Below are 17,765 nucleotides of genomic sequence, written 5' to 3'. Positions count from 1 at the left end.
ATTCCCTTGTCCCCCCAAACCGTCAATTAATAATCAACATGAGAACAGCTACAAGGTATCAGTACCTAAATTAACATAAATTTTGGAGAAGGAATCTATCTAACTAGTACTTTAAAAATATTAATTAAGAATATGATAAATAATTTTTATTAAAAATTAAAATATGGATATATTAAATTAAAAATTATATTGATAAATTTTCATAAAAAATTTATACCTTTAGTTTTTTAATAAATATTTTTAGAAAATTCATTAATATTATCTTTTAAAAAAAGTAAGTGTCGTATTTATATCTAACAGATATTCACATATTCAACCCTTGATTCATTACCCATAATTTACTTTTCATCTATGATTATAATAAAATTGTTTTTTATTTCCGACGAGGGAAAGTTCGATTGGCACTCAACTCCAAATCTTATTACTTACTTCAAATGAAACCTAGCAAGAATCGAGAAACAAGAGGGCTTATCTTAGTTATTATATGGAATAAATAACCTTTATTATTTAATTTATATGTATTTTCAGTGAAATAATAATAATAATAAATATTTATAATAATTATTCTTTGTTTAATCATCACGTCACTTAACATCATCTATGAATTTTTTTGCCTATTATCCACATCTTATCCGCGCCCACATACATCGGTAACTATAATCCATATATATGATAAAGTCTAGGTACTAAATTTAACATCATCATCCCTTGGCTATCTACTACGAGTTACCTTCCAAGTTCAACCTTGGAATTAGTGGTTTTGGCTCCACGTAGTACTAGCCGAATTTCTCTTTATAAACAAACAACGTGCGCAGTTGGCGGATAGAGCACTACAAAACGGATAAGCATCATCATCATCTTTTGTCGTTTCCAATCAGCCATAACATAATCCATCGTTGGTAATTGCAAGTTTTGTCATGTGTGGTCCTACAACTACAAGTGAAGTCCTAGACACAACCTGTTTGAGAGATTCTTGGATGCCCAATTCAGATATTCGTCTCACAAACAAAAACCATGTGCCTTTTCCACCAAATATCGCCCACACTCCACTCCCCTGCCTCTGGTTTTACACCCATACTAAACTACTTTTTGTGCCTTCTATTGTCTCTATCTCACACTATATATATTAAGAACAAACCATTCACTCATCATCAACTCATCGTTATTGTCCAAAAGTTCAAACACACATCCAAAACCACTAGACACTACCTTGTTCTTACATTCCACTAAAAAATTAAGATAACTATTAGCACCGTTTACTTTCTAATCTTTGTCAAGAATGAGTTCAACGAGCCGTGCATGGACATGGACAGTGGCATGCAGCGTTGGAGTGGTGGAGGCCTTGAAGGATCAGGGGATATGCAGGTGGAACAGTGTGATAAGGTCAGCACAACAACATGCTAAGCATCATATGAGGACTTTGTCTCAGACTAAGAAGCTCTCTTATCAATCATCTGCGATGTTGAAAGATGAGAAAGCTCAGCAATCAGAGGAAGCTTTGAGAACCGTCATGTACTTGAGCTGCTGGGGTCCCAACTAAACAATGATTTTATGCAATTCTCTCTGTTTTTTTTTTTTTTTTTTTAACTTGGAGCATGAATTGAAGGAAGATAAGAAATTGAAGACCCAGAAGGTGTTCCAGTCAGAGAAGTCTCTCAGCTAACTTGCATGCTAGCAGAAATTTTTAATTAAGAACGAGATCTGAACCTGCCTTTAGCTTCCTTGTATATACTTGGAAGGATGCACCTGTGCAAAGTCGTGGCAATCGATTTAATTTGATCGATTGAATCATTATTGGAATGATGAAATTTTAGACAGAAATTGCTATATGTATAGGAATTTTTACGATGACCAGGGTTTGTTATGCTGATAATTGTACGATGTAATTTCTTTAGCCAAACAAGTCAAATGATTTTTTTCTTAAATTTTTCTTGTGTTAATTTTCGCGGCATCCCCACCTTGTTAAGATAATATTCAAAGGAAGTTAATTAAAGGAAATAAGATTTGCAACCTTGTAAAATTTCTCTGTTTATTCACGTTTCAAGTGTTGCAAGGTAGTATTGTAATTATATTGTTCAAGTTCAACATGTAATTTTAACTCAATTATCTGTTCTTTCCAATTCTGGATGTGGAGTACTCAACTGAATAAAAGAAATAAAATTCCTCAACCTTATTCCAAGCACTTTAGATTTGCATCCCGTAAGCACAACGATATACTAAATAACACTTCATGTAAAACCAACTCTGTTTATTCCTATCCAAAGAGACAATCAATGATTGCGAATTTTTAGTTTGTGTGTGGTGCCCTTAACGAGGATTTCTGTTATATAATGGTAAATGTCGTTGGAGAATATATTTTTATAAATACGATTAAAATCCAACCTGTTTTTGGACAAAATTCATCTCAGCAGGGAAAACCCTGCCCAGGATATGTTTTACTCTGTTCATATTTTAGGACCTTCGGGGATCCCAATTCCTAATGATGTTAGCTTCATGCCAGATTTCCTGTCCATATTTTAGGATGTTTTGAACTTCATTTATTAAACAAAATGTAAAAGTAAAAGTAATGTAATTGTCGAAGTGCAATGAATCAAAATCCTAGATACATTTTTTAAAGTTAATTTAAAATATTTAAAAATAATGGGTAGGGTATGGGTAGAGTACTATAGTATCCATCCCCATACCCGTGTTTTAAAAAAATACTCATACTCGGCTCCATACCCACATGAGTATGAACATTAATCCCCGTACCCTTTGGGTACCTGCATACCCATCTTGTACTCATTACCTACGCTTGTTTGAAAAAAAAATATTTATAAAGAAAAATATGTTTATATAACTTCACATAAGTAGCATAATAATACAAAAATTTAATATGTAGTTGCCGAACAAGGTACAAAAATAGATAAAAAATAAATATTCAAAGATCATAAATGTTAAATATATCTTAATATAATAATTTTTTAAACTAAAATTCTTAGAAACAATAAGCGAAACTAAACACACAAGTTATTTGTTAGTGATAACCCTATTTTGTGTGAGATTTGATCGATTGGTAATGTCAGAGCGACAATAAAATAGATCTGTACAATGGTTGTCTCTTCGTATGGGATCACTTGGTGACGACATTGACAACTAACTCTAATGAATAACCTTTCATAATTGTTAGGTTTTAATAAGATTGACATTGAGGATAAGAATAGAGTTAGAGTAGAGAAATTTAATACTAACAACAAAAGGTGGATACATAAAATATTTTTTTTAACTTTTGAATTTGAAATTGTAAGAAAAATAATAGATTTAATTAAAATAATATAATATAATATATATATATATATATATATATTAATACTAGTATTTTTAACTCATATATTATACGAAAGTATTTTATCAAAAATAGAAATTTTTGAAAAATTATTTTAATGAATTAAATATTTATAATGTATATAAATTTTAAAAGAAAGAATTGGAATAAAAGATAAATAGTTACAATAAAATTTTATAATAAAGAAATATACGTGTATATTAAAAAAATTATATTTTTTTATTTAAAAAATTAACAAATAAAAATTAACAATAATTTTTTATATTTATACTTTTTCAAAAACTTCTTTGAACGTGAATAAATAGTAAGAATAATATTATTTAGATTCAATAGATTATAGTTGTGCTTGTAATACATATATTGTATAGAAAAATATTATTTTAAATTAAAATATAAAAAATAAAATTTAAATATTATTAATAAATAATAAGTTTACGGTAATAGTAGGTGATTAAAAATTTATAAAATATTTATAATATATTTATTATTTATCATTCACTTTATGATTTAAATATCAATATGATTTTATTAACAAAAATATTGTGTAAAAAATATATTATATGTGTCATATATAAATAATATTTTAAAAAAATCAATCTCATATTAACTATATAATAATTAAATTGTATTAGTCTAATTAAATGATATAAAATAATAAATAAATTTTTCTATTAAAAATATAAACTAAAATAAATTTTTTAATTTACTTTATTTTTAAATATATTTTTATACTAATTTTATATAACTTCATATAAATAATATAATAATATAAAAATTTAATACATAATTATAAAATAAAGTTTAAATATATATATATATAGGTATGGGATGAAGTAAGTATTTAATAAATAAATATCAGTATATTAGTTCATGTGTTTATCCACACCTATATCCATACCAGTATAATGAATAAATACTTTATTATGAGTAAATTTTGTGATATCATTTTCTACTGGCAGTTCCACAATCCCACATTCTGCAGCATTTATTTTATTTTAATCTCCAAAACCGCTTAGATACTGCCTCGGGTTTCTCCAAACAAGTTTGTTGCCTGTTTTATTCCCCAACTCTAGCCCATAGTAAAACACACCCTACTCTTCCCTATCCCTATAGACTATAAATAAAAGCTAAGATCCTTAATTAACCCAAAACTCTTCTTGATTGCCTTGTACGTGTTGCCAATTAAAACAACTCTAAATCTTTAATCTTAATATCTGTGAACTGTGATAATACCAGAGGATGAGTTGTGCAAGGAGCAAAGCTTGGATAGTGGCTGCCATTGTTGGAGGTTTAAAGGACCAGTTGGGTGTGTGTAGGTGGAACCATGGTATAAGGTGTGCTCAGTAGCACCTGAAAAACCAAGCACAGAATATTGGTTCATGTTCTTCTTGTGGTCTTGTTGCAACCAAATTAAAGGGCGAGAAGATACAAGCAAGCAGAGGAGTCCTTGAGGACTGTCATGTACTTATGCTGTTGGTGTCCCAACTGAAGAACAAAATTGCTTTATGTAAATAGAGATGATAGATTACATGAACTTTGTGATGTCAAAAGGCTATACTATTCAACGAAGAAAGAGTCTTCATCTGATTCCTGTGCTCCAAAAATTCTTGTAACAGAAACGCTTTAGATTTAGATAAACATTATAGCAATCTTATTTATTAACTAAAATTTATTAAAAAATATAAAAATATAAAAGATAATTGTATTCTACACAAATTTCACGCATGTTGATAGAGTTACTTTTATTCAACATTCTTCATAATGCATGAATCAATTCCAACTGCAGGCCATATTTCCCGTTGCTGCTGTAAAGGACAAAATTAGAAAATTAATCGGTGTACCATATTTGATTATTTAGAGAAAGAAAAGAGAAAAAAAAGTTTCTAAATTTGATTGTTTAATTGAAAATTACAGAATGATAAATTTAATTTAAAAATTAAATTTTAAAATGTTCTTTTTTTTTAATTTAAGTTTAGTAAAATTTTAGATTAATTTTATAAGAGAAAAAATTAATATAAAAATAAATATTTTTATAAGTTAAATATAATTTATTTTTTAATTTTTAAATAAATTAAATAAAAAAGTTTCTAAAATATTAAAAATATTAATTAATTCTGACTTATAAAAAGAGTTTGATTCATTATTCTATTTAATTTTTTATTTTTATAAATACTTTTAAATAAATTTATCTAAAGCGGACCTTAATTTTATTTTTAGTTTTAGTTTTTATCATTCAAAAAATAAATTTCTGGTGATTGATAAGTAGAGTAAAATTTATTATTTCATTTAATAATTAATCTCTATGCATAATTTTGTGAACAAAAATTTTAATAAGTTTCTTAAGGAAACTTTTAAAACAAAAATATTTTTTAAAATTAATTTTATTTTATTTTATCATAGCAAGTGATTTTTTCTAAGTTAAACATTAATTTTTAAATTTAAGATTAAATATGTTTAAAATTTTAATCTTTTTATTTAATATAATCATTATTATTAATTATTGTAATATTCATTCTTTGTAAAATATATCAATTTCTATATATAATTTGTGAGTATTAATTTTGTAATAATTAAATTTAAAAAAAAAATTCAAATATGAATATTTTTAAGAGTTAGTTCTTTTTCATCATTCAAGTAATTTTTTTACATAAATTATTTATTTTTAATTCAATATTACTTTAAATTTTGATAACTTATTTTTAAATCTTATTTAATATAAAAAATGATTATTAATAATTATAATATTATTTTTAAAATTTTATTAAATTTAATAATAGTCATACAATATATTTTAATTATTTATATAAAAATTATTTTAATTTAATAATACATGTGAAAAAATCATTAGTTATTATTATAATGAGATCAATGAAACTTATAACCTAGTACGAATCTAGCTAAATATTTACACTCAAAACAACTAAACTTTTGTTGAATTGAACTAATCAATTAATCCAATTCATGAGTTGTTAATAAACCATTAATTATATACTTTTAACTCAATTGATGATGTTATGTTAAGCCTAGTAATATATTTATTTATTTTAACCAATGTTTTGTATGGGAAGGGCAAGTATTACTATGAGTAATTAGGATTTAGAATTGCTCATTATCATGTATCACATTTGGGTTGGACTGGGTCAATGATCCAATGCACTTAAAGCTGGTTTAATCACCAAAATTCGCAGCCTCTTAAAATATTTCTACTTGAACTTAGTGCAATTATCGCTGAGTCGCCGTGGAGATTTGCAGCTCTCGTGATTGGTAATCGCCCTAGAGTTTCTGATTGTGTTGATTCATTTACTATTCTCTAACTTCTGTTTGGTTTTAATTCTTCTGATAATTTCATACAAGATGAAATTGAATTGTGTTGATGAATGCTTTCTAAATCTGTGTACCTTAAACATGGCGAAAAAACTTCAAGAGAAAAAGCCTATATTTGATTGCGTTTGTATTATTTTTCGATATGTAAATGGTGTAGTGGGGGGAGATTGGGGATATAGATACCTGTTCTAAACCTGAACTTTCTGTTTGGATCTAATTCGCATTCCCCCCCCAATCCCATATTGATCCTCAACTCAATCTACCACATGTTTCTTCCAAAATTTTCTTTAAACCAACCCAATCTTCTTTAGTTCTTCACTGAAACTATTGCCATATGTCCATCTTTTGTCACACTGTTCTTTCTATAGAGCCAATGAAGGTTTGTCCAACAAAATAATGTATAAGTGAAGTACATGGTTAATGATGTCCTTTAGGTAGTACTGCAAACAAAAACTTCTGATCAATTTTTCTATGGCTTGGATTAGTGTACAATACATGGTCCATCATCTTGACAATTGTCTGTTGAAGTGGCATAGCTGCTTCCCTGCAGGCATTGTTTCCTTCAGTTAGTCAGATTAATAACTCCAAAGTTAAACATGTTGGGTTCCTTTATATTCATTCATGAGACAGTAGGAATCTACGTACATTGTTACTTTGTTCATGATTCATATATAATTAAGTGGGTAAGAATCTAATCACTTATGCTATGTTAGTTGTTGCAAATTGATTCCATGCTTTTGGTGTCATATGATCTTGAATGTTGACTTCGCAATTTTTCCCTTTCATAACCCTCTTTAGGGATAAAGATCGTCTAACCTAAGTTTATTTTTAAAAATGAGAAATTAAGAAAGTGAATCATTACTTCTTCACTTACCATACATAATCACTTAGACTTTTTTCCTCTTATGAATATAGAAATGTCTCTCAACTACTGAATTATTGTGTGCAGCTAGCAATTTGATCATGGCAGCAAAGTGCATCATACCTGCTATAATAGCATCATTTGGAATTGCATGGGTCTGTGATCATACCGTTTCTGACAAAAAGATTTTTGGAGGTAAGTTGTGTTGTGCTTCCATAGAATTCAATTTAAGTAAATTATTACTTTAGTATTTAAAAGTATAGCTATTATTTATTTTAATCATTAACTTTATAAAAATTTAACTTTAACTCTTAATTTAATAATACATTATATATAACTTTTTATTTTAGTCTTTATTGTATCTTTTAGGGTTAAATAAAAATCATAGCGTTAAAATAATCATAATAATATAATACTTCAATTTAATTTGAAAAACTAAAATGATTTACTTAATTCAATTTTCTTGGTGATAGTTTCAACCACATGCAAATATGCAATCGTTAATTTGAGTAATTATTTATTTATTTAGGCACTATCCCTGGAACAGTTTCAACCAAGGAATGGTTGGAAGAGACTGAAAAAAAGTTTCAATCATGGCCCCGAACTGCAGGTTCACCAGTGGTCATGAACCCCATAAGTCGCCAAAATTTCATAATTAAGTCTCGATCTGATTCGTGAAGAACTTTTTTTTTTTTTTTCTTTTTCTTTTTCTCTTGTTAATTGATTTTGAGCTAATTGGTTCGCCCTAGCTGTGGGAGATCTCCTGTTAAATGCTTAATAAATGCTAGTTTTATTTTATGTGTTTATTGGGCATTGTCATTCATGTTTGATGTCTTATCAGGTGATTTTTTTTCTCATGTTTAAATAAATTATGTCACTCGAGACATCCTGAATTAAATGCTCTTCATTTAAATTTTATAACTTGTCTCTTTACCAACAATAAGTTATATCAACCCGTATTAAGTTAAAGGCGTTTTTTTAATATATATTTAGGGTATGTTTTTAAAATACAAATATATAAAAATGTAAAAAATTCAGGAAAAAATAACATATAATATTAATTTTTTAATGATTCAAATAAGAGAACTATTTTATCATTAGGGTGGAAACCAGTGGTTCTTAGAATGATTTGTGTTTGATCTTCAACAGTAACTGGCCTTGCTAGTGCGACCTTATCCAATAAAATTTTACTCTGTACGTAACAATTAAGCGATTAATTTCATGAGATTAAAAAGTTTAAATGTATAGGTAAATTATGAAAATTAAACTTTTTGAGATAAAAAAGAAAATGTGTAACGTGAGAAACCAAGGAATTATCAATTATTAATTTAAATTCAAATTATTATAGTCAAAAGCTTTGTGTTACTTTACATTTAAATACTTAAATTTAACTTTAAAATTAAAATTAACAATTAATTATAAAAATCATTAAAAAAAATTTGAAATTAAACTGTACGTACACTAGTGACATGTATTTTATCTTTTATAGTCAAAAGCTTCACTAATCACCCGTATTGGTTTAACTGAATGGGAGTTAAAATTTTCAATTTAAAATTTAAAATTGACGTTTTTAAAAAAATATCATCCAAAGAAGTTTTAATTTTTATTGCGTGATTATAAAAGAATAATAACATCGCATTTTCAACAAAAGGCTTTTCATAAATTATAGTAAAGAGAGATAAAATATATTATTATTATTATTATTTAAAGAATTAAATTATAAAATATGAAAGAGCATTGACATCTATTTTTATCTTGATTTGCAAAAGAAATTTTATTAATTATATAATCACTGCACCTATTAATCACATTTTTATTATTATTGCATAACAGAGCAGTAAGATATACACAGAGTTCAAATAGGTTGAAATCTTTAAAAACGTTATTGATACAAAATCTATAAAACATTTGCTAGAATGAGAAGAAAATATAAAATATTGATATAAAAAATGTTATAAACATAAATAATAAAAGGATTATATGAAATAAATTGCATCTGTGTTCTTAAGTCTGAATTGTTTTCGTAGAAAATTATAAAACTAAAACAGGATTATTAAAATATCATTATCCGCTGCCAACCTGGGTGCGTTGCAGTTGATTACCCTTTATTCGTCTCTTGGTACAAATTGCTAAGGTTGGATCACTCAATGCCTTGAAAAAAGTAACGTTGATTGATTTTATATAGTAAGATGTAAACCGGTGGCGGGTACTCATGTTGTCTCAAACCAGAATGTCCACGTGTAACACAATATTTGCTTGTTATACACCTGGGTGGCGCCGTGGCACATATGACTTATGAGACATAGACACGTGGTCCTGCAACATAACACTCCTACAAACCCACTTGACCATTCAGAAATCTTGGCATTACCGACTTTCGCATCCCTGTATATATCTTCACTCCATTTTCTTCATCAATCAATCGAAGAACATAAATCCGCTGGTATTCTTCTATTACATATACTGAGCCACAATACTACCAACTAGAGGCTGTGGAAAAAGGTAGAAAGACAAGAATATTAAGAGATGAGTTCAAGTAGCAGAGCTTGGAGTGTGGCGGCTAGTGTTGGAGTTGTGGAGGCCTTGAAGGACCAGGGTCTCTGCAGATGGAATTCGGCTTTCAAGTCAGCTCAACGACGTGTTCAAAGCCATGTTAGATCGTTGTCACAGGCAAAGAAGCTCTCTTCTTCCTCTTCTGCTATACTTTCTAACAGACTAAATGGAGAGAAGGTGAAGCAATCAGAAGAATCCTTAAGGACAGTCATGTACTTAAGCTGCTGGGGTCCAAACTGAAGGAGAAAGACAGAGAGAAAATAATTTTGTTCTTCAGTTTTAATATCTCGGTCATCAAAAAAAGAAAGGCCCCCAGAATGAGATTTCTGTGCCATATTTGGCTTGTATTCATTCATGTATATTGTGACGCATTTGATGTAATCATGATGAATGGCAATTCCAGTCAGATACTCAGATTTCAACGATCTTTAAAGTTCCCTTATAATGCTCATGACCTTAATTATTAGTTTAAATCTTCCTTTTTTTTTTCGCAATATCCTAATTCTTACCAGTAACCCCCGTTTTGACAGAACACACAACCCCAATTTATAATGTTGTAACTCTGTTAATGGAAAGAATATCACCCATTAAAGATCCCTTTTGAAAAAATATTTACGCATTTGAACGTGAGCTCAATCCAATTAGTTATTTAGTTTTTTATATTTTTTTTTTCAGTCTAGATGTATACCTTTTAATTTTTGAGTCTTTATTACTTTGCATTTTTTAGGTCTTTTTGTTTTTGTTGCCTTTTTTTAAATTTTTTTATACTGCAGGTCTATTTGTTTTTATTTTACTTTTTTACTCCTAAGCTTGGGCTTTTTAATTTTTAAAAAAAATGTAAATTCTGATACTATATTAATATTTTTAGAATGTAATAAGATCAAACGGAAAGTAAATAAATTATAAGCTTGAGCGGTTTTATTTGATTAAAATATTTAAACAATTTTAGAATTACATTTTTTTATTTATGTAATCTTTGATAAGCATTTTAAAACTAAAATTTTCTTACTTATATAGTCGTTCATTTATTGTTAGATCACTGATACGGGACTTATATCTGAACAATCTAGGCGCATGCACGAGTCATGATTCGTGAGGTGATTATGCTCCAGTGAGAGCCAATATTTCATTCCCAAAGGTAGTTAGTGAAGTCATGTACGTGTAAAATGTGATTATATGCAAATAAGGGCCTTGATTTATAAGAAGATTACCAGTTATATGATGATCTCATTCACATTTTCCATGATTCTACTTAAAGTAGAAAATAAACTATATTAAAACATAAAAAATAATTTATAAAAAAGTTACATTTTACTATATTCCTATCTTAATTTTTCAAAAAAATAATCATAATATTCACTTACTCATATCCATACCGTACAAGATAGCACGTGAAACTTGTCTTGATTTGCTAAGCAGCATAGCGACACGAAAAATGCTACTTGTATATTTTTCAGTGAGTGCGACACTTGTGTGACAAAGACACGTGGTCCTAAAACTATGGATACATTGAACTTGATTCCAAATCTTTAACACAACAAAACCATTGGCCTCCCCAAAACCAGTAGCAGCTAATCATGGCTTTTGGCCAGTGGTTTTTCTACTCTCTGTTCGTTTCCTCAGTTTATTAATCTTGACAAGTCAAGTGTTCCCCTTCTATAAAAGAAACACCTTCACAGCAATTGTTCCCTCAATCTAAAATACTGTAAGAGATCAAGCCCATTACACACAAAGTCGCACTACTATTATCAAGTATCAGTATTTTTTGTCATCTAGATAGCAAAGCAAAAGTTTCCTTCAAAAACAATTAAGATAATGAGTTCAGCAAGCAAAGCTTGGACCGTGGCAGCCAGTGTTGGAGTTGTGGAGGCCTTGAAGGATCAGGGCTTGTGCAGGTGGAATAATGCTTTAAGATCAGCTCAACATCATGTCAAAAACCAGGTGAGATCATTGTCTCAGACAAAGAAGCTTTCTTCCTCCTCTTCTGCTATGATTTCAAGAAGATTGAAGGAAGAGGAAGCAAAACAATCAGAGGAATCCTTGAGGACAGTGATGTACTTAAGCTGCTGGGGTCCCAACTAGAGAGTCATTTAGAAAAAAATTATGTCTTTGGTTGAAGCTGCCACAAGAAAAGGTGGGGCTGAGATTTCTGTGGTGCTTGTATGGTATCCTAAATTACTTTTCTACTGTGATAGAAATTGATGTAAATTTTGATCAATGAAAGATGGAAGTATTAAGCAATTCCAAATTTTATGTGCGTTTCTTAAGCATTACTCACCTTCATCGGCTGATGTGCGTCTTTTTCTCAAGTTATGCCGAGCAGATCAAAATAAACATAAACTATAAACGGGAATTAATCTCAAACTTTTTAAAATTAGTAACACTTCTTAAAAGAAGTATGTCTTCAAAATGGTTACAAAAAGTAATGACTTTAATAATATAATAATCAATCACTATTTCCACTTTTAATGTATCTTAAATTAATTCAAATAAATAATTGTTCCATGTAATAATTAACAAACAATTTGCCAGAAGGGAGTGCAGGCAAAAGGAATTGTGAATGTTTACTAACCTATCGTATGTGATCCTTCTCCTTGACAATTGCAACCCTATATGAATTATGTCCGTGTCACAACTGGCCCTGGTAAAAACATACCATGGCCTGGTTGTTGATTATCATAATGTTAACCTTTAATTGGCCATAGTCCAGACTTTAATGGAAATGTGAAGGGATGATAAATTTTTATTTTGAATAAATATTAATTATTATATTATATTGAAAATGTTTCATAACTTTTATTTATTTTAAAATATTATACAGCTTTCTTAATTAAAAAAATACATTCTTTTTTCTCCCAAAATTTTCTGTTTAAACATATACTCGCCAAATAAACATATCTAAATTGATTTACAAATATTTTCTCTCAACGGAGAAACCCACGGTTTGAAGTAATTTTTCTGAAAATAAAATTATTTTTTCTTTCACACATTCTCAAGATAGAAAAAAGTCACTTGGTCATTATGAACACTTCCTATATACAGTATTTGTGCAACCCAATATAACTCTGTTGGGCAAAAGTGGTATTTTCTTTTCCCTTAGTTACACGAACAGGCCCATAATGTTCAAGATTCGGAACAGAAAAGTAACTTTTGGACCAAGGGGGTTTAAAACACTGATTGAAGGCAAAATAACCAATTCATTATGATATTATATATCTAAAACAAAATAAAGGGAAAAATTGCTTCAGGCAAGAAGGGCATAACAATTCCACGATTTAAATTACTAAAATTATTTTTATTTCATTTATTTTTTTTAAAAATCTTACATATACATGTTTGTGTATGTGTGTGTCAAAAAGATACTGCAAAATACATGGGGACAACTCCAAATGATATTAAAGAGGATAAGTGAGTTTTCCTGTGTAGTTAATAAAAAGTTTCAATATATATTTTATTTCTAAAAATATTATTTTTTAAAAAATTCATGAAAATTTATTTATTTTTAATTTCTATATTTAAGAAAAAACTGTAATTTTAATTATTTCATGATGATTAAAATAATAAAGTTGATAATATTTAAAATTTAAAGAAAAATACAAAAAAATTAAAAAAACATTATTTTTTTATAGTTTACTTATTTAAAACTGGATAAAATCATTTACTAATAATGCCATGCCATCATAGCATATCGTGGCAATGTATGATAGACGAAGCTAGGAGAAGCTTGTCTCAGTTCTTTTAAAGCGCAATGAGAATAAACACAAAAGGAGGGAGGAAAGAGAAATGTCAATTTGGCAAAAGCTTTACATCCATGGTTGGATTTGTTTCTTCTCTTTTTGTGGTTAGATAGGAAGCCAAGTTGATTGTGGATGCTGATTTTATTTTTGTTCTTATCTAAATTGCTTGTTGCTTGAAAGAGCAGAAATCACAACTCATCCTACACCCTTTCTGTTGCTACTGTTAACAACTGATTATGGACTATTTTATCGAATAAATTTTGAAAAAGAAAACATCTGCCATCAGCTGCAATGGCTGAGTCATTCAGCTGACATTTACGAAAATATTTTTTTTTTGTTTATATTAAAGTTTCCCATAATGAAATCATATAAGAAAATTATTTATCTTTCTCACGAAAAAAAAAAGAAAAAAAAAATCTATAGCTTATCTTGTAAAATTAGTAGATGCTCTCTCAACACTTGCACGTCAATTTGAGCAAATAAAATTAAGAAACCTTTCGATAAAAAAAATAAAGATTCGGATATAATGTATGGCAATTTTAATATTCCAAATTATAAAATAATTCGCTTATTCTTATGGGTACAAATTCATTGTGCCAATCTTAAAAAGAAGTAGCAAATGATTGCAGAGACGGTAGAATCACACCAACTGTAAAGCCCGGGAACCCACGAACAACCGGAACTCAAACACACAAATCAAATACATAAAATTGACATTATTGAGATCCGAGTTGTTCGTTCCATCACAGTAAAAATTCACCTTCCTATTCCCTCTGCTACCAAATTGTCTCACTCATAAAGGTACTAGCCAGTAAGAAGTAACTACCACCGTTTTAGACAAAACAAGAACAAGTTGTTGATCAAACACAACCAAAGGTCACATTCAACAACCTTTTTTTTTACCAACAGAGACAACCCATATATGATTTCTGCTACAAGTGCCAAATCTACCTTGAGTCCCTTCACTTACTAAACAGAAAGCTTAGGACTTTGCAAGTAATTTTGAGACCCAGTTGCCGGAAGTGGCGGTTCCGGCTAGGAATGGCGGTGGAGAATGAAAAATCAGGGTCTGATGGGAAGGTTTGGAGTTTTTGTAGAATGCCATTTTGGCAAACAACTCATACCCCTTCTGCTGCTGCTGCTTCTTCTTCCACATCTTATATGCACAATGTTCATCAGCAAAACCAGAATAATCTTCAGTCTCTTGATAGATCCACTCATCAGTCTTCGACCACGGTTTCATCTATGGCCAAGTCTCTGCTCCCTACAAGGAGGAGGCTCCGTCTTGATCCACCCAACAAACTATACTTTCCCTGTATGTGTCTCTTGAAACTTGTTTGGTCATTGGTTTTTTATTTTTGCGGGGTGGGGGGATCATTTTCTGTTTGGATTTCTTGTTGAGCTAATGTTTTGTTTTAATTCCTAACTTGGCCTGTATTATTTTTTTATTCTCTATAAAGCCTTGTGAATGGGTTGTTGTGTTTTGAATTATCATGGCTAACTTCCCCATTTATGCATTCTTTTTGTTTCCTTGCTTTTTTGGCTTGCCACATTTAAGGTAAGGTTTCTTGAAATGGGTGGAATCAGAAGTATTATTCGATTTTTCAGTTAATATTAGGTTTATCCTTTTCTAATTTAATGTGACCTTGTTTTGGTTTTGAAGATGAACCTGGTAAGCAAGTTAGGAGTGCAATCGCAATTAAAAACACTTGCAAGTCTCATGTAGCCTTCAAGGTGTGGTTTATGTTCCATTTATTATTTGCCATTATTTTGATATTTTCTTGTATTCAGAAATGATGTGTGACACAACATTATCATCATGTTACTTCACAAGGCATAGCGGTGACTAATGCTGACATTGTATTCAACCTACAAAATAGAGAATTAAAAATAATAGGTCAGTGAAGTTTCTTAGAGTCTAGACTGCTTTAACAACTGTGACCAAACTGGAGAAACTTTTCTTTGGACATTGAGAAAAATTTCATCACGGGAGTTTTCCATTAAAATAGTTATAAAATATTGAGGAATTTCGCTGTAGTAAATAAATGATAGGAAGTGTAACAGATCAAGATCATCTTCATATTGGGTTTCCTAGCATAAATTTATAGGATGATATGGAATACTTCCATTCTTGTATACTAATGACTTTTTTGTTGTTTCATCTATTTATACTCTATTCTATTTAGGTTACTACTAATCATTATGTTTTCTTTTGTCTTAGTTTCAAACAACTGCACCCAAGAGTTGTTATATGCGCCCACCAGGGGGTATTCTTGCCCCTGATGAAAGTATAATTGCCACTGGTAATTTGTCCTCCTAAACTTGTTTTAATCAACCTAGTCAAACAAATGCTTTGAATTTGGTGAATCCTCTTACAATTGTCTCACATATTGGCAGTATTCAAGTTTGTGGAGCCGCCAGAGAACAATGAGAAATCAAATGATCAAAAAAGCAAGGTTAAGTTTAAAATCTTGAGCCTAAAAGTACAAGGTGAAATGGACTATGTACCAGAACTGGTAATGTACTATTGCTCCTTTCCATGATATCTAGCATCAACATCATCATAATTTTCATATATATCCTTGCTTGTTTATGTAAGCTCAAATCGAAACTTCTCTTCTATACGCTAATTAAAGTTTTCGTGATTGTGTAAATGCCTTAAAATCAATTGCTTTTAGTGGAAAAAGTTAGTTTAACTGAAGATGTTGATCAAGATCTTACTTTCTTTTTTAATCCATAAATTGTAAAACTAAGTTATTGAGAAAATTATATTTCATATGAATACTTAAGACAGTTTTGGCTTATAAATAGTTGAAACTTAAAAGAGATTCTTTTTTTGTAGATGTTTTCCATCAGATTTATTTATGCAATGACGAATAAGCCAAATCTATCGTGTTTCAAATATATTTACATTGCTTTCGTTTCTTGTATAAATAGGTCATGCATTCAGTAAATGCACAGCAAATTGGAATTTAAAATGTGTGTCACATGATTCTTCTTGCAGTTTGATGAACAAAGAGATCAAGTGACAGTAGAGCAAATTCTGCGGGTTATTTTTCTGGACCCTGAACGGCCTAGCCCTGTAAGATTATAATTCCAAATATTTCATATGACCCCTACCATTTTATGTGAAATCGTAATTGAAAACTTGTTTTTTCTTAAAGGCCCTGGAAAAGCTTAAACGCCAGTTGGCTGAGGCTGAGGCTGCACTTGAAGCACGGAAAAAACCCCATGAGGAGACAGGTCCTCGAGTAGCCGGGGAGGGACTTGTCATAGATGAATGGGTTAGACACCTTTTTTAATGCATTCTTTTGTCTATACTGGATGCTCTCCTTCCATTTTTCTCTCATTCTGCTCCATTGCTCCTTGTGTAGAAAGAAAGAAGAGAAAGATACCTGGCACGGCAACAGGTTGAAGGTGGTGTTGATTCCGTGTGAACTGTAAAGTATTTCTTTCTATCTTTTCTTGGGTCAAGCCCTTAATGTTCTTCAGCTGTATGATCTGAAAATTGAATTTCCTGGTCACTGATTTCATAAGTGGTTGGGTGGCCTAAAAATTTGCTATGAAGAAATAGTGAAAACCCTTCTTTCTTTCTTTTTCAATAATGTTTGTGCTGTTAAATTCGAGTGAATTAATACTATGATCGGCTGTACTTCTACGTCATCATCCATAATTTGTAGATAGCTTCATTATCTTGTTTGTTTTGGAAGTATATGCAATATTCATGCCTTAAAATACATGCCTCTTTGAACGATGGCTCAATATATTTAATTATATTAAATTGGTATTGATATTGATAAGCAATAGTTGTTTATAGCCATTATTAATCAGATGAGAGAAAATAAAATTGGTAGCATCCCAGGAGTCATGGCTACAAGATCACAATCTTCTCTTTCAATTTGTTTATTAGTTGGCGACAATGAAATGAACATTTTATATGATCTCCCATCTCTCCTTTGATTTG

The 17,765-nt window shown here is 29.8% G+C and overlaps 5 protein-coding genes across 6 annotated transcripts; all 5 read left to right on the top strand.

Moving 5' to 3' along the window:
* Nucleotides 1-1,276: 1,276 nt before the first annotated feature.
* LOC113856116 lies at nucleotides 1,277-1,540 on the top strand. Its single transcript, XM_027487794.1, has one exon. The coding sequence runs from the start codon at nucleotides 1,280-1,282 to the stop codon at nucleotides 1,538-1,540; it is 261 nt and encodes an 86-aa protein (XP_027343595.1). The 5' UTR covers nucleotides 1,277-1,279.
* A 6,072-nt stretch (nucleotides 1,541-7,612) lies between these two features.
* On the top strand, nucleotides 7,613-8,189 carry LOC113856512. The gene is made up of 2 exons (XM_027488345.1): nucleotides 7,613-7,706; nucleotides 8,041-8,189. The coding sequence occupies exons 1-2, from the start codon at nucleotides 7,613-7,615 to the stop codon at nucleotides 8,187-8,189; spliced, it is 243 nt and encodes an 80-aa protein (XP_027344146.1).
* A 1,848-nt stretch (nucleotides 8,190-10,037) lies between these two features.
* LOC113855440 lies at nucleotides 10,038-10,304 on the top strand. Its single transcript, XM_027487083.1, has one exon. It carries the CDS (start codon nucleotides 10,038-10,040, stop codon nucleotides 10,302-10,304), a length of 267 nt encoding a protein of 88 aa, XP_027342884.1.
* A 1,347-nt stretch (nucleotides 10,305-11,651) lies between these two features.
* LOC113855212 lies at nucleotides 11,652-12,213 on the top strand. The gene has a single exon (XM_027486751.1). The coding sequence runs from the start codon at nucleotides 11,880-11,882 to the stop codon at nucleotides 12,144-12,146; it is 267 nt and encodes an 88-aa protein (XP_027342552.1). The 5' UTR covers nucleotides 11,652-11,879; the 3' UTR covers nucleotides 12,147-12,213.
* A 2,193-nt stretch (nucleotides 12,214-14,406) lies between these two features.
* Nucleotides 14,407-17,426, top strand: LOC113853539 (vesicle-associated protein 4-2-like). 2 transcript variants are annotated; one of them, XM_027483948.1, is made up of 8 exons: nucleotides 14,407-14,881; nucleotides 14,981-15,116; nucleotides 15,465-15,535; nucleotides 16,023-16,104; nucleotides 16,199-16,317; nucleotides 16,806-16,883; nucleotides 16,966-17,085; nucleotides 17,176-17,426. In XM_027483948.1, exons 1-8 carry the CDS (start codon nucleotides 14,843-14,845, stop codon nucleotides 17,236-17,238), a joined length of 708 nt encoding a protein of 235 aa, XP_027339749.1. In that variant the 5' UTR covers nucleotides 14,407-14,842; the 3' UTR covers nucleotides 17,239-17,426. The 2 variants fall into 2 exon arrangements, with proteins under 2 accessions (XP_027339749.1, XP_027339748.1); XM_027483947.1 differs by having other exon boundaries at nucleotides 14,407-15,116.
* Nucleotides 17,427-17,765: the final 339 nt, after the last annotated feature.

Source organism: Abrus precatorius, unplaced genomic scaffold, assembly GCF_003935025.1.
Source record: "Abrus precatorius isolate BTA unplaced genomic scaffold, Abrus_2018 Scaffold11, whole genome shotgun sequence".
Taxonomy (NCBI): domain Eukaryota; kingdom Viridiplantae; phylum Streptophyta; class Magnoliopsida; order Fabales; family Fabaceae; genus Abrus; species Abrus precatorius.
Note: the sequence above shows the minus strand (reverse complement) of the source record. Positions and strands in the feature narration are given on the sequence as shown.